The 25,584-nt window shown below is 39.8% G+C and overlaps 1 protein-coding gene across 1 annotated transcript in view; it reads left to right on the top strand.

Moving 5' to 3' along the window:
- Positions 1-25,584, top strand: part of PRKN (parkin RBR E3 ubiquitin protein ligase) — a 1,215,957-nt gene that overhangs the window by 536,599 nt on the left and 653,774 nt on the right. The window contains exon 5 of the mRNA XM_040238940.1: positions 25,049-25,132. Within this exon, the coding sequence (XP_040094874.1) occupies positions 25,049-25,132 (84 nt within the window). The remainder of the gene's footprint in view (positions 1-25,048; positions 25,133-25,584) is intronic.

Here is a 25,584-nt window from a genome sequence, read left to right as displayed (position 1 = left end):
CTACGAATGAGGACTACAGTTTATCCACATTTTTGCCACTCGTTATTGGTTTTAATTTTAGCGATCCTCGTGGGTGAGAAGTAATGTCTCATGGTTTTAATTTGCATTTCCCAAATGAGTAATGATATTGAGCATCTTTTCATATGCTTAGTGGCCATATCTTCTTTGGAGAAACGTCTCTTTATGCCCTTTGTCTATGTTTTCCATCAAGTTCCTTGTCCTCTCATTGAGTGGTAAGACTTCTTTCAATACTCTAGATATGTAGCTGCTTATGAACCACGTGACTTACAGATATTTTCTCCCATGTGTTAGCTTGCCTTTTCATTTTATTGATGGTGTTCTTGAAGCACAAACCTTGAAGTTCAAAGAATCTGTATTTTCGTTGTTCACCTCTATTTTTGGTGTCACAGGTAAGGAATTATTCTCAAACCCAAGGTCATAAAGATTTACTCTTGAGTTTTCTTACGATTTTATCTCTTGTGTGCAAGTCTCTGATCCATTTGATATAATTTTTATCTACAGTGTGAAGTCAAAGTTAAACTTCATTCTTTTGCATATGGGTACCCAACTGTCTCAGTGTTATTTGTTGAGACTATTCTTTTACTATTGAATCATCTTGGTACTCTTTTTGAATATTGATTGAATATTTGGTCAAATTTACCAGTGAATCCTTCTGGGCTTGGGATTTTCAAAAGTTTTAAGAATACTAATTCAATAGCTTTCTTCAGATTTTTTTGGATGTCTTCTTAAAGGATTTCTGGTAGTTTTTGTCTTTCTGCGTCTTATGTTTTTATCTAGGTTGCCTAATTTGTTGGCATAATCGTATCCAGTTTTATCACTTAATTATCAGCATCCAACATCTAATCTCTTTGTGCAAAGCATTTTCTAGGCTAATTAGAAAAATATTTTTACTAAGCCAGTTTAATTTTTCTTAATAAACACAGTTTTCTTAGTGATTGGGTGTTGTGACAAATACTTTAAGAGATTGATAAAATATATAATTAATTTTAAAACTAGCCATATATTATTAGTTTGTAGTTTTCTGAGGGTTGAAAGAAACAAGTGTTTCCGAGCTCCTGGTTAACTCAGGAGCTGCTAAGAGATAATGAGGTCATGGAATAGCCCTGGATCCCACATCTTTTGTTGTCAGGATGTTTCTGGAATCCTTGGAAGCTTTTTGGATATTTCCCTTCTTGGAATTATAATTGGGATGGAGAATGAACTTAACCCACAGTGCCAGCGTTTTTTCTTGGTCCAAGTCCTCTTTGAATTACGAGGAGGTCATAAATACTGTGGTTTTTCTAACAGTTTCCTCGTTGTGGCCAGGTTACGGAATTTGGACCGGTTCTGGAATGCAGCCCTCATGCCCACAGTTGTGCTTTTTATGCCATCTCTGTCTTCTAATCCCTGCCTCTCACCCAAGAGGAGCAATGGAGCCCCTTGGTGTAGGAAGCAGACTGTCTATGACGTGTTCACTCTTTTTGAGTTATTAGAATCTGGAAGTTAGTCTGTAAGCACTTTGAAGTAGATACTATGCCTTATTCAATCATGACGCACATTGCCTACAACAGAGTAAGTGCTCATTTCTGTACTAAATTTAAAGAAAAATGAAAACCCAAACCTATTTTCTTGTAATTAAAATATGTATTTGATTTCTCTTTTTAGTCCCTTTTGTTTATCATAAGGGTACACATCTTCATGTTTTTATCTCTTGTATTAAAATTACTTTTTTAGGAAAGTTTTTACTGATATTAATTTTGACAACTTAGTGTAATTTTAGTTATTATGTAACAACCAGGGCCATTTCCATTTGAATCGTTTTCTAGTATCATAAAACAAGATAGTCTAGCCAAGAATTTAAAGGAAGGAAATGGTAACCCACTCCAGTATTCTTGCCTGGTGAATCCCATGGACGGAGGAGCCTGGTGGGCTACAGTCCACGGGGTCGCAAACAGTCGGACATGACTGAGTGACTTCACTTCACTTCACTTCAAGTCTTACATTAAAACAAAATTGAAACACCTTGAAACAAGCAAAAAGCTGTCTCTTCCTTGTGAATATATCCGTACTTTCCTTGGGGCGACTTGAGCACTTTGGTATCTCTGGAATATTAGAAAAGGAGATTTCTCAATGAAATAAGACTAATCAGGTAAAGTGTGCAATCTTCTTTTTTTTTAACTTATCTGTTTTTGACTCTGCTAGGCCTTGTTGCTGGGCAAGCTTTTCTTTCGTTGCGATGAGCAGGGACTTTTCTCTAGTTTTGGTTCATGGGCTTCTCATTATGGCGGCTTCTCTTGTTCCAGAGCAGGACTTTAGGGCATGCTGGCTTCAGATGTTGCAACATGCCAGCTCAACAGTTGCAGGTCCCAGGCTCTAGAGCACAGGCTCAGTAGCTGTGGTGCATGGGATTAGCTGCTCTGAAGAACGTGAGATCTTCCTGGACCAGTGATCGAACCCGTGTCTTCTGTATGGGCAGGCAGATTCTTATCCACTGAGCCACCAGGGAAGCCCTGAAGTTGGGAATATTTATAGCATATTACCTGCTATTTACAATTCATGTTTCCTTCTTGGCATTTTTCATATTTTCATCTTAATTTAGACTTGCACATCATTGAGGCATCCTCAGATATTCATCCATATCATTTAACAAATGTTAACTAAGCACATATTTTATGCCCAGTAGCCATTAATCTGTCTGAAGTTCAGACCAAAAAGGTCCCTTCTCTCAAGGAGCTTACATTCTAGCTGGAGAGACCGATTTTCTACAGTCAATACATAAATAGTGATGCAGTTAAGATTCAGATTAAATTCTAAATAGAAGTGTTATAAAATAAATTTTTTTAAGAAATCTATTTTCTACATAAAGTCAAGAGGGATGCAATTGCTACCACTCTGTAATCCTTAAATAAAAATTTCATTTCATATGCAAAAAAAAATAAAAGCTGCCAGTATGCACACAGATGTGTCTGTACAGGTGTGCCCTCCACATGCTCAACTACACTTTTCTCCAAAGTAGGCCAGCTCGCACCTGGCATGCTGGTCACTGTCCAGGGATTTAGTCTGAACCCTCGGTATTTGAGTTTGGTTGGCACTCGGTTTGTCTGTTGATAAACCAACACCTTTTTAAAGACTGTGTTTTGTGGTGCTGACATGGCCGCTGTGGTAACAGCTAATCATTTTGCTCATCCGTCTCTTTCTCTTTTTCCTCTCCACTTATGATCAAGGCGCTGCCTCAGAACAGTTGTGTGCTATAGGGCTATGTGTACTCTGAAAAAGATTATCTGTTTATTTGCTTTTTAAAAAGACTTATGACCCTAGGCGTTGCTGATTTCAAACAGCCCGAACTGTTAACATAAAGACTCCACTTATGCACGTAGAGTCTCTGAGTTTTGAGAAGTAAACATACTAGTTATGAACTCATTAAAAATTGAAAACAGTTAAGTGCCAACTGGGTGACTTCAGTGTAAACATTAGAAAGAAGCACTCGCTAAAGCATCAGTTCTTTGGAGTTCAGCTTTCCTTATAGTCCAACTCTCACTTCCATACATGACTAGTGGAAAAACCATAGCTTTCACTAGAAGGACCTTTGTCAGCAAACCCACATGAGTGCTTATTTTATTAGAATTTGACTAGTTTCGGTTGAGAATAAATGGAAAATATTTTACATACCCCCAATTGGTAAAGATGTTTTATACCATTTACCTTTTTTTTTTTAAAAAAAAAATTGGAAAACTTTATTTGAGCCAAAATTTAGGATTTTAACTCAGGAAGAGCATCTTAGAAAACTCTGAGAACTGCTCTGCCTGTTAGACGTCAAGAGACAGTTTCTATAAGGTTTTGTTTTTTTGGACGGAGATTGTATATCAAATGATGTATTATTGGCGATTTACGTAATCCATATCTGAGCACTCGTGAAGGGTCGTGTGACCCATTAGAAGGTCAAGAAGGAATGCTATGTTTCTATTGGAATATAATTGTTTTACAATGTTATGTTGGTTTCTGCTGTACAACAACATAGATCAGCTGTCCGTGAAGATACATTCCCTCCCTCTTGACGCCTCCTCCCACCCGCCATCCCATCCCTGTAGGCCTTCGCGGAGCCCTGAGCTGAGCTCCTTGTGCAGTTTGTACAGCAGCTCCCGGCCAGCTGTCTGTCTCACACGCTGCCGGGTATGGAGGGCAGTGCTGCTCTAGCCAGCCATCCTATCCAATCCTTCCCCTCTGTGTCGGCAAGTCCACTCTCTGTTACGTCTGCGCCTCTAGACCTGTCCTGTGCCTGTTAATCAGTACCATTTTCCTAGCTTCCACATATGTGTGGGAATTTCCCTAGTCTATTGTACATTTCACTGTCAAAAGCTTGGTATCTTTCTGCCCTCCCCTAAATTATGCGACATTTGAGTGTGGCCCTGAATCGTTTTGATCACTGACCTCTGAGTCTTTAACACCTGGCTTAACACGTAGCAGATGCCTGAAAAATGTTTCAATGACTGAAGAATCAAATGTGTATTGCCTATTTGAAATCATTCATAGACCAAAGGCTGTAAATTAATGAAAATGGCTATCATTTATACTAATCTCTTGGAATCAGTAGATTTTTAATATAAGCATCCCCTAATTAAAGCTCAACATTCAGAAAACTAAGATCATGACATCTGGTCCCATCACTGCACAGGAAATAGATGGGGAAACAGTGGAAACAGTGTCAGACTTTATCTTTTTGGGCTCCAAAATCACTGCAGATGGTGACTGCAGCCAGGAAATTCAAAGACACTTACTCCTTGGAAGGAAAGTTATGACCAAACTAGACAGCATATTCAAAAGCAGAGACATTACTTTGCCAACAAAGGTCCATCTATCCAAGGCTATGGTTTTTCCAGTGGTCATGTATGGATGTGAGAGTTGTACGGTGAAGAAAGCTGAGTGCCGAAGAATTGATGCTTTTGAACTGTGGTGTTGGAGAAGACTCTTGAGAGTCCCTTGGACTGCAAAGAGATCCAACCAGTCCATTCTGAAGGAGATCAGCTCTGGGTGTTCTTTGCAAGGAATGATGTTAAAGCTGAAACTCTAGTACTTTGGCCACCTCATGCAAAGAGTTGACTCATTGGAAGAGACTGTGATGCTGGGAGGGATTGAGGGCAGGAGGAGAAGGGGACGACAGAGGATGAGATGGCTGGATGGCATCACGGACTCGATGGACGTGAGTCTGAGTGAACTCCGGGAGATGGTGATGGACAGGGAGGCCTGGCGTGCTGCAGTCCATGGGATCGCAAAGTCAGACACGACTGAGCAACTGAACTGAACTGAACTGAATTTCAGCTCACTTGTCCTTGTGTTTGGATCTGATGCCATTTATGTGACACAATAGTATTTAGTATGAAATGACCACAATTACTTTGGTAGGCTTGCGCTGGTTCTCATACTCTTAGCAACCTTTTGGTCCCCAGGAGTTTTCAGTACCTCTCTCCTTTGTCCCATCTCGACTTGCCCCCTACCATGTCGGTTTCTCTGTTCCCGCTGGCCCACCACATGAGAAGAGTCTGTGCATAGACACTTGCACAGGACAGCAAACGGCCAGCCTGTGGCACTGTAGCAACTGCTGTTCCGCCACCAAGTCGTGTCTGACTCTTTCCACCCCGTGGACAGCAGCACACCAGGCTCCCCTGTCCTTCAACATCTTTGAGTTTTGCTCGAACTCATGTCCACTGAGTCAGTGACGCCACCCAACCATCTCTTCCTCTGTCACCCCCCGCCTCCGCCTGCCCTCAATTTCTCCCAGCATCAGCGTCGTTTCCAATGAGTCTGCCAAAACTAACTTGTCCATTTAGACCTATTTTTTAAAACTTGGACTCTGGAGACTATTTCCACATTAAGTGGAGTCTCATTTAGTAGTCGTTATTCTAGGCTATCTGATAGTCCATAGATATGAATATTTTCTTGCAGGAGAGCTTTTATATACTATTATTGAGGAAACTTCTGCCTTATCATTAAGCCTTGCTTGATAGTTTTTAATGTGCACTGCAGATAAGCTATCCTACCTATAACTAGAATGCAAAACTACTCCTCTTAGTAGCACAGTACAGGAAATTTATTAATGTACATGCTCATAGAATATAGCATTAGCATAAATTACATTTCTAAAAACATAAATAAGCCAGATAGATCTCAGGTCATCTACATAGCTCCTGCAACAGTGTACGAGCTGTCAACTTCTGCTCATGAATTTCTTCATTGGATATTCGTATACGTTCTATTCTGAACATAGAAATAATGGTGAACATTGATACCTAAACTACAGCGGCAGGACTTTAGGTGCCTCTCTGATACGTTGAGATGGATCTTCCCTCTGCAACCATAATTTACAGTAGTATTCCTTCATATGAATAAATTATCTCCCGGAACCAAGATAAAAGAAACCAGGAACCTCAATCTGTGGTATCACCCTAAACCCAAACTGTAGCTGCTTCTTCCACTGTTGAGTGTACTCTACAAATGTCAACTTCATGTAGCTGCCTTTCCAATATGTGATTAGACATAGGATTAAATTTGAAAATTGCAATGTTGATTGGACAGCATTAATATAATGCATTTGATAGCTTTGATTCCTGTGGGGTGACAATAAATGGGTATCATTATTATTCTTCTTTGGAATTTTACACACATTTCATGATTTTAATTATTTTTAAATTTTCAGTTATAGTAAGACTTTGTATCTTGGAAAAGATAATTTTAATAGCCATTAGTTTTTAACATTAAATCTCAAAGAAGTGAAGAAATATAAACTTCTCTGTTTTTAAAATGGTATCATTTCATATGTAGACAATAGGTCTTCATATGTGAGCCTTGCTTTAACTTGAAATATAAATAATTCTTGAGATGAAGGACAGTTGTTTAGTCACTAAGTGGTGCCTAACTCTTTGCAACCTCATGGACTGCAGCCCACCAGGGGCCCCTGTCCATGGGATTCTCCAGGCAAGAATACTGGAGGGGGCTGCCATCCTCCTCCAGGGGATTGGCATGACCCAGCCATCCCGGGCAGATTCTTTACCAGTGAGCCACCAGGGAAGATGAAGATGAAAGACAATAGTGGCAATTTTTTGTTGTTTTTTTTTTTCCTTAACATCTAATTATGGTAATAAGTGGATAGTGACTATTTTTAATTCCTAAAAAGGCAATTTGGTTATGAAGGAGATTTGATATTCAGTTACTTGGCAGAAAGATACATTTAGTTCATAATTTGAAGAAAACTAATGTTTCACTTTTGAGAAGTAAACATCTTAACTACTTTAAATTGCAATGCAAAGCATTGTTCTCACTACTCTAATAATGTAGATTTTGCAAAAGAATCTAGTGGTATGGCTTAATGCAAAGAAAAATAATAACTAACATTGCACTGTGTTTTAAAGGTAGAAAAATGCTTGTCATGTTTTTATTGTTATTGTTATATCCTCACAACAAATTTATGTATATAAAGCTGATATTAATTCTTATATTATACCTGGCGAAATCAGAGCATTGTATTAAATAGAATTTAAATAACTTGCTCAAGGGTGCACCTTAATATGTAATATCTTGAACTCAGGTACTTTTATTTTACAAACTGTATTTTTCTATTTCATTCACTTTTAAAAATCACTTGACTCACTGCTGCTGCTGTTGCTAAGTCGCTTCGGTTGTGTCCGACTCTGTGCGACCCCATAGACGGCAGCCCACCAGGCTCCCCCGTCCCTGGGATTCTCCAGGCAAGAACACTGGAGTGGGTTGCCATTTCCTTCTCCAATGCATGAACGTGCAAAGTGAAAGTGAAGTCGCTCAGTGGTGTCTAACTAGTAGTGACCCCATGGACTGCACCCTACCAGGCTCCTCTGTCCATGGGATTTTCCAGGCAAGAATACTGGAGTGGGGTGCCATTGCCTTCTCCGACTTGACTCACTAGATCCTAATAAACCTGTAGGATGATGGTTATTATTCTACATCTTTATTTCATGCAGAGAAACTTTTATTTCCACCAACCTTGGTAACTGGGGCAGACTCCTCAGGGAATATAGTTTCCAGAATACTTCAAAAGAGAGGTTTATGAACTTGTAATATTCAGTTGCAGAGAGTGAGTGAAGACTATTTGATAAAGAAATATTAGAATCTGTTATATTTAAGTTCTGTTAATTCCAGTTAACAGAATTTAAATGTTATCCTGGCTCTATAAACACAAGATTCTTATTAAACATGTCCTAAACCTCTTAATTGAAACACTCGAAGGCCAAGGATTTTCTGAGCAGATTAAAGCTCCGGGAAGACTGAAAATAATGTTTCTTTGTAAGTGTAGTTTTGGGTTTCCATGAAGGGGATTGCTAGAAAATCAGCTAGGGTGGGGGGAGGAAAATGGTCAGAGCAGAAAGGATTTCACGAGCTGTGTTAGGAAGCAGGGAGCACAGATGTCCTGAGCATGGGCTGGAGCCCCTGGAGGCCTTAAGGCAGAAGCCTCGCAGGTTCTCGTTTGTGTCTGGAGAGATCCCGCCGCAGCTCTGTGAAGAAGGCACTTAGGGAACTGCAATGGGTAGCGGGATGCTGGTTAACAGCACATCACAGTCATTGCAGAGAGCTTGAGGTGTCAACATTAGGGACTTGGGGTCTTGGGGTCTAGAAAGGAGGACGCAGGAGATACAGATGTAGAGACAGAACTGTGGGCTCAGGGCGCGGAAGCAGAGGGTGGGACAAAGAGAGAGAGAGCGTTGAAACATACACACTACCACATGTGAAATAAGCCAGTGGGAATCTGCTGTACCACGCAGGGAGCTCAAATCTGGGGCTCTTGTGTCAACCTAGAGGCACCGGTTGGGGTGAGAGGTGGGAGGGAGCTTCAAGAGGGAGGGGCTGATTCATGTTGGTGTGTGGCAGAAACCAACACAATATTTTAAAGCAATTATCCTCCAATTAATTTTTTTTTTCCAAAGGAGGACACAAATCCAATAAATTTTGAGAGAATAAGACTTGGCCAATACGAATTCACTTTTGAGCTAGAAAATCTGCCTGTTGTGAAATGGTATCCCTAGTTGCTCCTGAATGCCATTCTTTCTAGCAGATTGCCATTTCCTAGAGATTCTGACTGTGTATGCACATTGGCATTTACCTTCTATTTGACCTTGTTCTAATAGAATGATGCCTCTAGAGGTTACTGCGTCTTGAACAGTTCTTTCTGCCTTGCAAAAAAGGGCTGAAGGCTGAGCTTCGGGAATTTTCTGGTAACTTTTCTACTTCCTTCTTGGTCACCAGGCCATCCGCTATCAGAGCTCACAATTCCCAGTTTGCCAGCCTGTGAAGATTTCAAAGGAAAGGTTGGGTCCCATCTGGCTTTGTCATTTTGTGTGAAGAAAGGGTATAAAGGAGAATTCAATTATAAATCCATCAAATCAAACCCTGCTCTTCTTTTTTTAAGTCTCAATTTGGAAACTTGTGTAATCCTTTATACTCCATCTTTCCCAGTCGTAACTTCCCTATCTTATTCACACAAGCAGAGCAGAAACCCTTGAAAAAGTTTATAGGGTTTTATGCACATATAATTATTTTCGAATATGTTACCAAGATGAATGCCAAAGATAAGCTTTTCTGTGCTTAGTCATTTTGAGGTAGAAGGCTAGACCTTGCCAAATTGTCCAGGAACATAGCTTTATTACAAAACCTGGAAAAGTTCACTGATTTCTAACTAAAATATTACTGTTTTTCTTGGTCTTGGGTAAAGTGATAGCAGATGTGATCTGAATTAGTTTGAGAAAATATTTCCTTAAACCAGAGCATGATTTTGGGCAAGAAATATGCTGTGCATTTCCCTTTGCTTTTGATTCCTGAATAATGTCACAATTACTTCTGTGAATAAATTTCTTAATGTGGCATACGTCAAAATCAATTGTGAGCATGTCTTAGCCAGCCAACTAATTTCAAGAAGCATAATCACTAGTTGTAAGCTATGGAATGGATTTGAACAAATCATGTAGACGTACTGAACTTATGAGACTTAAAACTGTGAAAATAAGAGAATGTTGAATTTTAGAAGCCAAGAACCTTTGATCTGTTGGCTGATTCATACATTTTTAAATGAAGCCAATTTGAGGTGTTAACATAAAAACCAACAGATGTCTGAGATACATTTCAAATTATTATAGACAAATATAGTCTTGTGAAAAAGAACAGATATTTTAAAACAAGCCCTTATTTCCTTTTCTGATCATAAACCTAGCCTTCCCTCATGGCTCAGTGTTAAAGAATCTGCCTGCAATGCAGAGGATACGGGTTTGATCCCTTGGTTTGGAAGATCCCCTGGAGAAAGAAATGGCAACACACTTGACTGGGAAATCCCATGGACAGAGGAACTTAGTGGGCTATAGTCCTTGGGGCCACAGAGAATCCGACATGACTTAGCAACTACACACCAACAGCAGTCATAAACTATCCTGGATTTTTTAAAATTTATTTTCAATTGGAAGATAGTTGCTTTATGATGAGTTGGTTTCTGCTATAAAACTTGTAGTTATTCGTAAATAGGAAGGTTGGGAGGTTATTTTGAAGGAATGATGAGCAAATCACCACAGCTAGTTGACAAGAGGCCTTGACGAGCTACGTCTATTTTATTTATGTTAATTCTTTCAGTAGAATGAACAGAACACCCAGACAGCTGTCATTTGTCAAACTCACGAGGCTCAGTGGAAACCCTGGAGGGCTGCCCTGAAATGGAGTTTTCATATGCTGGGAATAGAAACAGGGAGGTCAGTGAGTTTGCAGCTAGTGAGAGTAGGCTTGCATTTCAGAGGAGTGTAATCGATTAATATGTAAGCCAGTGGAAGAATTAAGCCATGATGACACCCCAAACCATAAAACAGTTTGTATATGTGTCTGGCCTGAAGGGGAAGAAAATCCGCTATTGGTGGTTCTCAAGGTTTTAGAACATAGATTAATTGTATCCCTCTGTTCTCTGCCTTTTGAACCAATAAGGGAATGGATGTTGGATGATCATGTGGCAGGATCTGCCTGGTCCCTAATGAAGCTCGTTTGGGGAATACAGAGCATACTTGTAGCCACAGTGATCTGCGTCAGTCTTTGCGCTGGATAAAATCAAATACCCCATCACAGAAAGAGCAGGTGCATAACTGCATGGATGGGCAACTGAGGGGTACAGGGAGTCAAATGGGCAAAGGTAGGAAGGTAGGGAGCTAAAAGCATCTCCCCAAAGTTGTATCATTTCAAAAATTAAGAATTAGAATGATTTATCACTAAGATCTAATTTGTCCTTCCACGACAATCTTTCCCATTTCGCCTGATGAAAGAAATAGACGTAAAAGGAAGAGGTTTTTTATAGGAGCTGGTTTTATTAAATACTGAGCTAAAGTGGAGGAAACTGTAAAATAAAAATGGAGGGTGATTCCTACAGAAAGATATGGAAACTTCATAAAAGTGTTTGTGTGAACTTCGGCTACTTGAATTAATCCTGAGAAAGTTTAGATAACTACAAACTTAGTTTGTGGGGCTTCCCTGGTGGTTCAGATGGTAAAGAATCTGCCTGCAATGCAGGAGAGCTGGGTTTGATCCCTGGCTCAGGAAGATTCCCTGGAGAAGGGAATGGCAACCCACTCCAGTATCCTTGCTGGGGGAATTCCATAGATGGAGGAGCCTCGCCAGCTACAGTGCACCAGGTTTGCAGAGAATGGGACATGATTTAGTGACTAACACTTTCCCTTTTCACTTTCAATCTTGAATAGATACTTTGTCTCTACTGTCTCATTAGGGCATAAATAGGCTATTTTTAGAGGTGATTGAACCTGGATTGTAACAAAGAGTGGAGGAGGAAATCGAGAGAGAAAGAAAGGAAAAAATAGAAGGATCTTGACATGAAAAGGCTCAAAATAAAGTTTATGAACTAGAGCAAATGTTCATTTTGCATTCAACTAATTGCTTTTTTAAAAGGTCCTTGCCAGCATACATGTTCAAGGACAATCTGACATCTTTTGGCCAAGAGTCATTTTTTGCTTTGGGGAGGCCTCAGGGTTTTCTTAAAAAGCCATTAAGCCATTTTTGCTCCTTTCAGCTCACAAAACCCAGGTCAGTATGGGTAATGTCCCCTGCCTAAACAGTGGCAGTCAGTGCAAATGCCTGGTCATGGGAGTCATACTTCAGGTTTACGCACAGCCAGCCGCCCGTTCATTACAAGTGTGTCTAATGCCTGACTGGGCCGGGCCCATCCAAGTTCACTGCCTCGACCACCCTCAAGAAATGATTTTTTTGGGATAGTCTTTGTCCAGTTCTTATCAAGCCGTTTGCCCTGTTAAGTCACCTCCATTTGTACAAAATGTGTGGCTTTTGTGGACTGGCCAAGACAGTCACCCCATACTGCTATGTATTCATGCCCAGTTCATTCCAGTGAAGCAACAGAAAACTGAACTAAACTGTGATCTGTTAATCATTTAAGCACGTCCTATGTTATTTCTTCCTCTCCCTTTTTTGAATAAAAAAAGGTGGCTCTTTGCGTTCAGCATCAGTAGGGGATTCACAGTAGTACAGTACACACCGAAATGTGATGCATTGTTCATAAAACTGTATTTGATGATGGTGGTGGTATCTGGGCATTTTTCACTAGAAATCTCATAAACCTCTTATCACATTTAATAAGCATGGTCGAGTCCCAGTCGTAATTATCAAGATATAAAGCCAGCTGAGATAACTAGGAAGCTTTACATGATAATAAATGTTGTTATTCAGATCAGTTCACATGCCTTGAATTGAAATGAGAGCTACCACCCCAACAGTCAAAAGCGTATTATGCGGCCTGAAACTGCCTCTAATCTGAGCAACAGCAAATTTCCCTCCATTGCAGTGGCAAGATTATTCTTAGTAAAGAGAACTTGAACAGATGAAGATAATCACATGGTTCTCCTAAATTAAATCTGTTAAGAGTGCATAAAAGTGAATCACTGTAAGCCTTTATTTGTCTCCATTGTTTCAATTCTATGAAATAGGACAAAAAAATCACAGCTGTTCAAATCCTGCTGTCTCTGTGATGTGCCTACAGCAGAGCTGTCAACACTTGGTAATATAATTGAGGGCATCTTGTGATTTAGAAATAGTTTGGTAACTGGAAATTGTGAAGGAATAGCCACGCTGTTTATCATTTAGCACGCTTAGCACAATGGCAGCCTACATGAAGGACTCTCAATAAATAATGACAGTGATCGACCAGGTCAAAACTCAGCAGACTCTAGTGCAGGGGACCAAGAGTTGTTTCACTTACAACGATGCAGATTGTTTTTAGAAATGTGATGTTTCTGTCTTGTAATAATTTCCTTGGAGGGGAAAAGTATGTTACTGAGTATTAGATGATGAAATGCTTGCTTTTTATGATATGAAACACATTTTAGTAATGGAAGGAAATTCATTTTATACCAAATCATGCCCAATTATGTCTCATAAGCGATACAGATACCCCAGTTTTGGCGGGAAGTCTTTAAGACTAGCTGAGATATTCTGTTTAAACAGCTGTCGAGTTAACTCGGCAGCATTGGGTAATCAATACAAGCATAGACACTTGCTCTGGTTAGTTGCTGATCCCAGCAGCAGCTGCGTCATTATGTATCAACCATCTCTTCTCTTTGGATGTGGCATTATGTTTGGGGCAGTAATATGGAGGTTACTGTGTGCGTCCATTGCTTTCTACTATTATACTGTCTAAAAATGCTCACAGCTCCAGTTCTCCCCTCACTAATAGCTGAATGCCCGGTTATAGTTATAAAGGATTTTCACATTAATTAGCTCATTCTTTATCTTTGACTGTGAGCTCTTATTACTCACAATTTACAGATAGGAAATTAAGGCATAAAGATGTTTAAACTGTGTCTAAATTGATCACCCTAACTCTAGTGAAATTACATCTAGAACATAGACCTTCTGAATCTCTGCCCTTTTGGGATGTTCTTTCCATGATCCCATTTTTATCCTATTAGAGTTATTAAGCAGTATGTGCTAATATTTATTGAATATTAATTATGTGTATAAGTACTTTGACTTAGCAACTAACTCAGTTGGTAAGGAATCTGCCTGCAGTGCAGGAGCCCCGGGTTCGATCTCTGTGTCAGAAAGGTCACCTGGAGAAGGAAATGGCAAAGCACTCCAGTATCCTTTCTTGGAAAATCCCATGGACAGAGGAGCCTGGCAGTCTGTTGGCCATGGGTTTGCAATGAGTCAGGCACGACTGAGTGACTAACACTTCACACTTTCATAAGTCCTTCACCTCATGTAGCCATCAACCCTATGATGTAGGTCAGTTCAGTTCAGTCACTTATTCATGTCCAACTCTTTGCGACTGTGTAGACTGGAGTATGCCAGGCTTCCTTGTCCATCACCAACTCCCTGAGCTTGCTCAAACTCATGTCCATCAAGTTCAGTGATGCCATCCAACCATCTCATCCTCTGTCGTCCTCTTCTCCTGCCTTCAATCTTTCACAGCATCAGAGTCTTTTCCAGTGAGTCAGTCCTTTGCATCAGGTGGCCAAAGTAGTGGAGCTGCAGCTTCAAAGTCAGTCCTTCCAGTGAATATTCAGGGCTGATTTCCTTTGGGATGGACTGGTTGGATCTCCTTGCAATTCAAAGGACTCTCAAGAGTCTTCTCCAACACCATAGTTCAAAAACATCAATTCTTCGGTGCTCAGCTTTCTTTATAGTCCATCTCGCACATCCACACATGACCACTGGAAAAACCATAACTTTGACTAGATATACCTTAGGTGGCAAAGTAATGTCTCTGCTTTTTAATATGTTGTCTAGGTTGGTCATAGCTTTTCTTCCAAGGAGCAAGCGTCTTTTAATTTCATGGCTGCAGTCACCATCTGCAGTGATTTTGGAGCCCAAGAAAATAAAGCCTGTCACTGCTTCCACTGTGACCCCATCTATTTGCCATGAAGTGATGGGACCAGATGCCATGACCTTTGTCTTTTGAATGTTGAGTCTTAAGCCAGCTTTTCCACTCTCTCACTTTCATCATGTTATAGGTACAGCTGTCATTTTTCACATAACGTGTAAAAAACTGATGTTCTGATGACTTAACTTCCTTATTGTTACACGGTCTTCCTTGGTGGCTCAGACAGTGTAGAATCTGACTGCAGTGCCAGAGCCCTGGGTTTAATCCCTGGGTTGGGAAGATCTCCTGGAGAGGAATGGCAACCCATTCCAGTATTGTAGTCTGAAGAATTCCATGGCCAGAGGAGCCTGGTGGGCCACTGTCCATGACGTGTAGGGAGTCGGACACAGCTGAGTGACTAACAGACCCAGCTGTTGTTACATATCTGGTAATGGTTGTTGGATTTCAAGTCCAGTCAATCTCGCTCAAAAGTACAAAGACACTGTTTGTCATGTGGGCATCCCCATCCCTCTGAAATCAGTGCTTTGCATTTCATTACATTTAAATGTATATTTTGAAAGTGAAAGTTGCTTAGTCATGTCCGACTCTTTGCGATCCCATGGACTATACAGTCCATGGAATTGTCCAGGCCGGAATAGTTTAGTGGGTAGTCGTTCTCTTCTCCAGGGGATCTTCCCAACCCTAGGATCAAACCCAGGTCTCCTGCATTTCAGGAGGATTCTTTACTGGCTGAGTCACCAGGGAAGTCCTCAACATAAACATTTTAGTGGAATCTTAATTTCAAGTAATGTAGATTAAGATGTTTAGGAGGCACCAAAGTAAATGATTATCCATGGATTGATTATTGATATCATCTCATTGAAAGTATACACATATCCCACAACTAGTCTAGTGGTTGGTGGTGACTGGTTCAGTTTTCCCTGCTCAAAACCTTTTCCTGTTGTGCAGTTTTGCTTTTCATTTCTGATTCTTATTTTTTCCTCAGGTCTCAGCCTAACCAATATTCCTTCTAACAGTCTAGGTCAGGGGTTCCTCCTATGGACCCTAAAAATATATGTATTATTTCTTCAATCCCTTTCATCCCTTTAAATGTAAAAGACTGGCTCGGCGTCTCATCTCCAGTCCAGCAAAATATCTGTCACGTTGTTGTTGTTGTTCAGTCGCTCAGTCACGTCCGACTCTTTGTGACCCATGGACTAACATACGGGGTACATAATTTGTTGAATGAGTTAATAATGACTTCAGTGACTTAAAATTTGCATCACATGAATGTATTTTAAGAGCGATGACTGGAGATGGTAGTGGTTTCAAATTCTAGAAGAGCTGCAAAGTGCCTTTCTGAGGTCAAAGAAATTATATTAAATAATTGGAAGCCATTGATAAGCCTACACGTGGGTGCAGGTTCCTTATGCTTATGCTTGTGACCCGATGAACACGGAGGCATTATTAGAGAGCATGCAGATTTAGTGGTACTGTGTGAAATTTGTCTGGCATTATTTCATTCTTTTTAATGGCTGAGTAATGTTCCCTTGTATATATGTATCACATCTTTTTTTATCCATTGCTCTGTCAATGGACATTTAGGTGGCTTCCATGTCTTGGCTATTGTAAACAGTGCTGCAGTGAACATTGCGATGCATGTATCCCTTCGGACTATGTTTCTCCTCGGACACCTGCTCAGGAGCGGGCTTGCAGAGTTACATGTTAGCTCTATTTTTAGTTTTTTAAGGAGCCTCCATATTGTGCTCCATAGGGCTGCACCAGTTTACCTTCCTGCCAACAGTGTAAGAGGGTTCCTTTCTCTTCACTCCCTCTCCAGCATTTCCTATTTGTAGATTTTTTTGATGATAGCCATTCTGGCTGTTGTGAGGTGATCACTCACTATAGTTTTGATTTGCATTTCTCTAATAATCAGTGAGGTTGAACATCTTTTCACGTGCCTCGTGGGCATCTGTAGATCTTCTTTGGAGAAATGTCTGTTTAGGTCTTCTGCTTGGTTTTTGATTGGGTTGTTGTTCTCATGACATAAAGCTGCACAAGCTATAAATTTTGGAGACTAACCCTTGCTGGTCATATCATTTGTAAATATTTTCTTCCATTTTGTGGGCTGTCTTTTCATTTTGTTTATGCTTTTTTTTTTTTTTTGCTGTGCAAAAGGTTTTGAGTTAAACAAACAGACAAAAAGGATATTTGTGTTTAATTAGGTCCCATTTGCTTATTTTTATTTTTATTTCCATTACTCTGGGATATGGATTGACAAAGATACTGCTGTAATTATGTCAGAGAGTGTTCTGCCTATGTTTTCCTGTAAGAGTTTTAGACTGTCTGGTCTCACATTTAGGGCTTTAGTCTATTTTGAGTTAATTTTTTTGTATGGTGTAAGAAGTTCTAATTTTATTTTTTAGATGGAGCTCTTTAGTTTTCCCAGCATTTATCATTTCTTAAACTTTCATGCTATGAAAGGTCTTTCTCCTCATCTATAAAACAACTTTGGCAGGGACAGTCAAGAAGGCGACCTCTAGTGATCTCTCACCTCGTGGTGTCCAAGCTTTTGTGAAATCCCTTCCTCTTGAATGTGGATGGTTCTGCTGATTTCCTTCTAACCAAGAGAAGAATGCGAAAGTGATGAGATACCTGCCACTCCCCCAGTCATGCTATTAATATGTAAGACTTCCTTTAACTACATTACAGGAGACTGCATTTAGGGTGTCTATACAGATATTCTCCTACTACCTTTGAAATAAACAGCCACATTTAGGAAGGCCACATGGCAAGGAACTGCAGGAGAGCTCCAACCAATAGGCATCAAGAGTTTGGGGGACCCATCCTTTTTGTCCAAGTAGAATAAGCATGCATTATTTGTTTTATACCTTGGATTTATACACAATTCATTAGGAAAAAAAAAGAAAGTCTGCTTTAGAAGAAAACACAACACAACTTTGAAAAATGTAGATCTTTCAGTTTTTTTATAGTATGAAAATGAGAATATAAAGAAGAGAAAAGTAAAGCCCGATTCAGTTAACACGTATCTGAATATTCAGTGTGTTTACATACAGCATTTTGCTATTCATATCAGAGCATGTAGATATAAGTAGGATGTGGTCCTTCACTTTGAGAATTCTTTAGCTTGATGATGAATGTTAGCAACAAGTTCAGAGCCACAGAACTGGTCTTTGTTGATTGTCAGTGGCTTGGATTATCCCATCAGAAATGTTACAGATTATTGTCTCTAAAGTCTACACTGGAAAATTACTGAAGAAGTAAAGATACTTTTTTTTTCTTAATTTAAAATAATCTCATTACATGGATTAATGCTCTTTAAAGCATACTGCCTATGGTCCCTAATTAATGAATGGTAAATATAGAAATGGCTAACTTTTGTTGAGAACGTAGTGTGTGTCTGGCAGTGGCCTCACCATTTTATATTTAATCCTTGCAACACCCCTATGAGGTGAGTTATGTTATTTCTCCATTTGTCCTGGGCCAGCTGATCCCTGAATGGTCAGGAAACCTTCTAAGCTTGAAGAGCTACTGAGAGGCAGGGCGTCAGTAAGTCCTTATTGAATAAGGAGAGGTGAAAATTCAGTTCCTTGTTCTAAATTTTGGAACAATTTATAAAATGAACCGAATTTAAGGGTTCAGTGCTGTGAGCTTTGACAGTGATACATACTCATGTAACTACTACTCCAATCAAAATACAGAACATTTCCAAAAAAATTCCTCATGCCTCCTTCTAGTCAGTCCTTAGTATTATCCACCTTTTTTTTTTTTTTTAAGCCATTATGGTGGCTAAGATGCGAAATCATCGAAACTGTATTTTATTTTAGCTTGCATTTCCAGATTATGAATGATGTGTGTGACTATCTTTTCCTATGATTATTGACCATTTGTATGTCTTCTTTTTAAGTCTTTTTCTTATTTTGAATTGTTGTGCTTGTCTACATGCTTGTCATACATGAAAAAATTGGTGCTATTTTTGCAGTTCTCTGTATAGCTTAGATATTATTTCATAGATGTATGCATTGCAAATATTTCCTCCAGTCTGTGGCTTGCATATTCCCAAGTGTCTTTTGGTGATCATTCGTTGTTTTTACAATTTTCACTGAAGATCAGTTTATACTTTTTTTCATTGATGGTTAGAGCTTTCAGTGTCCTTGTAAAAAGTTCTATCTGTTTCAAGGTAGTAAAGATGTTTTCATTTGTTTTATTTTAGAAACTGTATGGAGTGAGGAAGGGATTTAGATATTCGTATTCAATTGGTCAAGCACCATTTGATGCAAAGCTCCTACTTCCCTCACAGAATTTCCTTGGCAATTTCTCAGTTCATTTTTTCCTATTACACATTACTGAGAAATAGTTTGTGTGAAATTGATGGTCTCCATTTGAAGGGTGTAATTTGAAAAGTTCTGACAAGTATAGAATCCCACACAACCACTGTCACAGTGAAGCTGGAGAGCTTCCCCATAACCTCTGCCTTGGTTTCCTAGATGTGCCAAAATGAAGCACCACAAACTGTGTGGCTTATACAACAGAATTTTGTTTACTCACAATTCTGATGGCTAGAAGTCTGAAATTACATTGTAAGTACTAGGACCTCTTGTCTTGGCTTATAGAGGGTTGTCTTCTGTGTGTTCATGCGATGTTTTCTCTGTTCTATGTTCCAGTCCCATTTGTTAGAGACGCCTTTTAAGGACACCAGTCACACTGAATTATAACTAACTAACCACACCACACTTGGCGGCCACACTTACTCTCTGCCATGGCCCACACTTTGTGCACCTCTCTAAGTAAGTAAGTGAAGTCGCTCAGTTGTGTCCGACTCTTTGTGACCCTGTGGACTATAGCCTACCAGGCTTCTCCGTCCATGGGATTCTCCAGGCAAGAATACTGGAGTGGGTTACCATTTCCTTCTCCAGGGGATCTTCCCGACCCAGGGATCGAACCCAGGTCTCCTGCATTGTAGGCAGACGCTTTAACTTCTGAGCCACCAGGGAAGATGCTCACATTGAATTAGAGTCCACCATAATGACCTCATTTTACCTTAATTCCCTCTTTAAAGACCCTCTCTTCAAATGCAGTCACATTCTACAGAGGGTTCAGCTTTTAGCATATTCAGTTTGAGAGGACACCACTCAGCCCATAATACCCCTGAAAGATTCTCCGTGCTCTCACGGAGCCCATTCCACCATCCGCCCCCGCCTCACGGCTACCGCTCTTCTGTTTTCGCCACTATAGATCTGTTTGCATTTTATGTAAGTGGAATCTAGTATATATCTGTTTTTTAAATCATTTTATTTATTTTGGTTGCACTGGGTCTTCAGTTTTGCTCCAGTTTTTCTCTAGTTGCAGCAAGCAGGAGCTACTCTTTGCTGTGGTGTGAGGGCTTCTCATTGTGGTGACTTCTCCCGTTGCGCAGTACAGGCTCTAGAGTGTATGAGCTCAGTGGTTGCGGCTCCTGCACTCAGGCGTTGCGACACACTGTCTTAGTTGCTCTGCAGCATGTGGGAATCTTCCCAGATTAGGGATCGAATCCATATTTCCTACATTGAGAAATGGATTCCATATGACTGATCCACCAGGCAAGCCACATGCATATATTGTATTTCATATCTGGCTTCTTTCTTTCACATAATTTTGAGAATCATCCATGGTGTTGCATTTGTAAATAACACAATACTGTTGATTACTGAGTAGTATTTCATTGGCTACATGTAGCTCATTTTGTTTATCCATTTGTATTTTGATAGATATCGGGGTGGTCTCCAGTTCAAGGCTACTAAGAATAAAGTTGTTTTGACCATTGGTATATGATTCTCTTTGGGGACTCATGTTTTCATTGACCTGTTAATTATCTAGGAGTGGAATGGCGAAGGCTTGTTGTTAGTTGTATGCTTAATTTTTTTTTTTAATTCCTAGTAAATTTCTAAACTAGCTGTGTCATTTTATATTTGAGCAGCAGTGTATGTATAGTCCATTTGTTTTACATCTGACCAGCATTTTGTATTAATATCCTTTTTAATTGTATTCATTGAATATGTGTGCCCAGCTAATTTACAACATTAGCCTTTCTGTATACTTAACAAAAGCTATAAGAAAAAGGATTCTTCTCTCTTTTTCATAGCTGTATTCTTAGATTTTAAGAGCTGTTTAACGAAGAGTGGCTTGGTGGATATATATTGATTCAAAAGATCTTTTCCCATATTCTTTTCCCTGCTTACTATTTAATGGTTGCATTATTAAGCCTCTACTATAATCATAACACCATGCTTAGCTTTATTAGAAGCAAAAGACCTTTATATCAAAGGGAGGAAAACACGGAACAAGATCTACTGTGTGACGGGTGGAGATACCTACTTTCAGTGAGCTCAGTGGCTCAGTCATGTCCAACTCTTTGTGACCCCTTGGGCTGTAGCACAACAGGCCTCCCTGTCCATCACCAACTCCCAGAGTTGACTCAAACTCATGTCCATTGAGTCGGTGACGCCGTCTCATCTTCTGTCGTCCCCTTCTCCTCCTGCTTTCAATTTTTCCCAGCATCAGGGTCTTTTCCAAGGAGTCAGTTCTTTGCATCAAGTGGCCAGAGTATTGGAGTTTCAGCTTCAACATCAGTCCTTCCAATGAATATTCAAGACTGACTTCCTTTAGGATGGACTGAATTTGATCTCCTTGTAGTCCAAGGGACTCTCCAGCGTGTTCTCCAGCACCACAATTTGAAAGCATCAGTTCTTCAGCACTCAGCTTTCTTTATGGTCCAACTCTCACATTCATACATGACTACTGAAAAACCACAGCTTGAACTATATTGACCTTTGTTGGCAAGGTAATGTCACTGCTTTTCATTATGCTGTCTAGGTTTGTCATAACCTTTCTTCCAAGGAGTAAGCATCTTTTAATTTCATGGCTGCAGTCACCATCTGCAGTGATTTTGGAGCCCCCCAAAATAAAGTCTACCACTGTTTCCCCATCTATTTGCCATGAAGGGATGGGACCAAGGATGCCATGATCTTAGTTTTCTGAATGTTGAGCTTTAAGCCAATTTTTTCACTTTCCTCTTTCACTTTCATCAGGAGGCTTTTTAGTTCTTCTTCACTTTCTGCCATAAGGGTGGTGTCATCTGCATATCTGAGGTGATTGATATTTCTTCCACCAATCTTGATTCCAGCTTGTGCTTCATCCAGCCTAGCATTTTGTATGATGTACTCTGCATATAAGTTAAATAAGTAGGGTGACAATATACAGCCTTGACGTACTCCCTCAATTCTGAACAAGTATGATTTTCAAAATAACTTTAATCCCTAAAGTGTAATTATATGACTTAGATATTTATGGAAACATTCAAGAGGATATTTTAAATGCAACACATTCAATGATAACTTGTGATAATTGGTAAAATTGTAGTAAAAATGCTTAAATTACCTTTTCCAAGCTGCAGAGTACATCATGAGAAACGCTGGACTGGAAGAAACACAAGCTGGAATCAAGATTGCCAGGAGAAATATAGATATCTGTATTTCTGATTTTTTGCCTCATAAATAATATTCTGCTTCATGATTTTCAGTCAGTTGTAAGATTACTCAAGACAAATCCCCAGATGTTATAATTGTCTACTCTCTTACTGATTCAAACAACTTGGATCACTGAATTCTATCAGTGTGTTCTCAGATTTGACAGATCAGTAGTGCTAAGGTTTTAATTGAAGTAATTTCTCACTTGAGACCCAGAATGCAACTACTTCAACAAATGAATGAGATTATATGGTGGCCAAAATGATGCCACAGTGTTTTTTGGTTGCTTTTCATTATGAACTTGGAACATTTTATATACTATCAAGGATTGGCAGACTTTTCCTATAAAGGGCCAGATAGTAAATAGGAAGGCTTGTTGAACCACTTCCTCTGTGTTTCAACAGCTCAATTCTGACCTTGCTGTGCAGAAGCCACATAGATAGTACACAAATGAACTACAGCCGTGTGCAATGCATTTAATTTTGGACTTGGAAATTTGAGTATCATTTACTTTTTGTGTACCACAGAATACTCTTCTTTTTATGCTTTTAACCACTGAAAAATGTAATACCATTCTTAGGTCATGGGTTGTACAAAAACAAACCCTAGCCTGGATTTGGTCAACCAGGCCCTTGTTTAGTGAGTCCTGATATAGATGCTTATGCAAGTTGTGTATTTTTCTTGGTTGTAACTACTATTGGACCAAAAAGGAGAACAATTTCTGAAAAAACAGGCACACAATTCTTTATTAAGACATGTATTTCACACTGTTCTGTCTGATGTGATTTTTCTAATATCTTTCTCCAGTTCTCTACCTTTGAGAGATGAAATAGATTTTCTTTTTATTCTTTCCTTGACACATTCTAATTCCTAGCTCCCTGGTGCTGCCATGTGATTTGCAGTCTTTTTAAACCTTGTGGTCTGGATACCTGTCTCACTCCTATGTGAAGACCATTAATTATAAGTGCCTTAACCATGCAACTGTTGTATAGTATACAATGCATACTTAAATACAATGATTAAACAATTTGTATTTTCTACAACTAGAAATGAGAAAAGTTAAATCTGCTTTATAATGTCAGAAAGTAACTGGAACATGTGTTTCCCTTTCCACGGGGCTATAGCAATAGCATTCAGTACTAATAGTTTGAGTAGCATGGATGAACTAGCACATGTATTTCATTACGTCTAATTCTCATATCCAACTGATTTCTCTTCAGTTTTATTAGTTGCATTATTTTGTTAATGTTTGAGATCAAGAAGAAAATTTTGAATGAGCTTTCTGTAATTTCCTGGTATAACATAAAGATTTGTCAGATAAAATGGTACTTATGCATCTGCCTCTAATGCGGGAGACCTGGGTTCGATCCCTGGGTCAGGAAGATCCTCTGGAGAAGGAAATGGCAACCCACTCCAGTATTCTTGCCTGGAAAATCCCATGGATGGAGGAGCCTGGTGGGCTACAGTCCATGGGATCGCAAAGAATTGGACACGACTGAGCCACTTAACTAACTAACTTAACTAACAAAATCGCTACATAAATATTTTCTTTGCTTTCTGGACCCTGAAAAAAACAGCACACGAAAAGCGCATATTTATCATATGTGCAGAAAGTTTCATCGCATTCCGTGTTTCTAAGCCGAGGATCTGCCAGTTCCAGCAGGAAGATTTAGGATCTTATGCTTCTTGAAAGGAAACTTCCTCCCTGTTAGTTGCTCCAGGTCTCAGTCGGCTTTCTCCCTCACCTCCGTTTCCTCTTTGGGCTCCCTGTGGGCCTGCACGCAGAGAGGTCCCTCTGTTTTAGTGGAGGGCAGATTTCCAGAAAAGTGTGAAACTCTCTTCTCACCCAGACTTCTGCCTTGTGTCTTCCTTGGTGTCCTGGATTCACATCGTGCCATTATTAACTGTAATTCTCATGGGGCCTCAGGAAGGAGAAAGGGATAACGGAGTCTGCTCAGCCTCTCGACTGCAGCCGGGGGTCTTGCAGGCTTGCCGCCCCTGTTCCAGTGTGCCTGCTTGCCTGCTGAGTTGCTTCAGTCGCGTCCAACTCTGTGCGACCCCGTCGACTGTAGCCCGCCAGGCTCCTTTGTCCATGAGATGCCCGAGGCAAGAATACTGGAGTGGGTTGCCATGCCCTCCTCCAGGGGATCTTCCAGACCCAGGGATGGAACTCACCTCTTTTAACCTTTCCTGCATTAGTTGGCAGGCAGGTTCTTTACCTCTAACCACCTGGGAAGCCCCCATATTCCACTGCTGTCCCCCAAAGACTGCTTTTGAGTATAACTTGCAAGTGCGTTTTCATTTCAAAGTTAGCAACTGAAACTGAAATGAACTTAAAGGTATTTAATTACGTTTGTAAACCATTAAATGTAACTTCGAGGGCAAAGGACTCCATGTATATATGATACACATTTGGAGCAATATGCCAAATATTATCTTAGTACACTGTTGAAAATAGTTTTGACCTAGCAGACCCCCTCAAAGGGTCCCGAGAACTCCCCAGGTCTATGTATCATACTTTGACAATCATTGGACTATATATTACTTTCATTATCATTTTATAACATAAACAGACTTTTTAAATGTGTGAGTAGATTTATTTTATAATTTGTGCACCAAGAATGTCCTGTTTGGTTTTTTTTCCCCAAAGGGTCCTTCTTGCTGGGAAGATGTCTTAATCCCAAACCGAATGAGTGGTGAATGCCAGTCTCCAAACTGCCCCGGGACCAGAGCAGTAAGTACGGGTCGAATCTGTTCTTTCATTATGGCATCTCCGGCATTTACTGGGAAATGAGATTACAGACAAAATGCTAAATGAGTATTTTCCATCCATTTTTCATATTTACAAAAAAGTTTATCAAATTCAGAAGAGTTCATAGTATTCACCAAGAATTCTAAGTGTATCATTGCCTTCTAGTGTCATTTTCCTAGAGACTTAGCCATTTGGAGTAACTATGTTGAAACAGGACCATTTACATTCCTTATAAGGTGATATTCATGGAATATAAAGAAGATTCCATTCAGAGTTTGGCAAAAGAAAATAACAAAGCTATACATTCATGCTTTTCCTACTGCTGCGATATTTTGCCTTTACATTCCCTGTCATTCAGAATCACTCTTTCTACCTTTCTTAATGGTTTTCTGACACAGTGGGCTTTTAGAAAATCTAGAATGGATGGCCAACTA

Source organism: Oryx dammah, unplaced genomic scaffold (genome assembly GCF_014754425.2).
Source record: "Oryx dammah isolate SB20612 unplaced genomic scaffold, SCBI_Odam_1.1 HiC_scaffold_4, whole genome shotgun sequence".
Classification (NCBI taxonomy): Eukaryota; Metazoa; Chordata; class Mammalia; order Artiodactyla; family Bovidae; genus Oryx; species Oryx dammah.
This window is presented reverse-complemented; position numbering and strand designations above follow the sequence as displayed.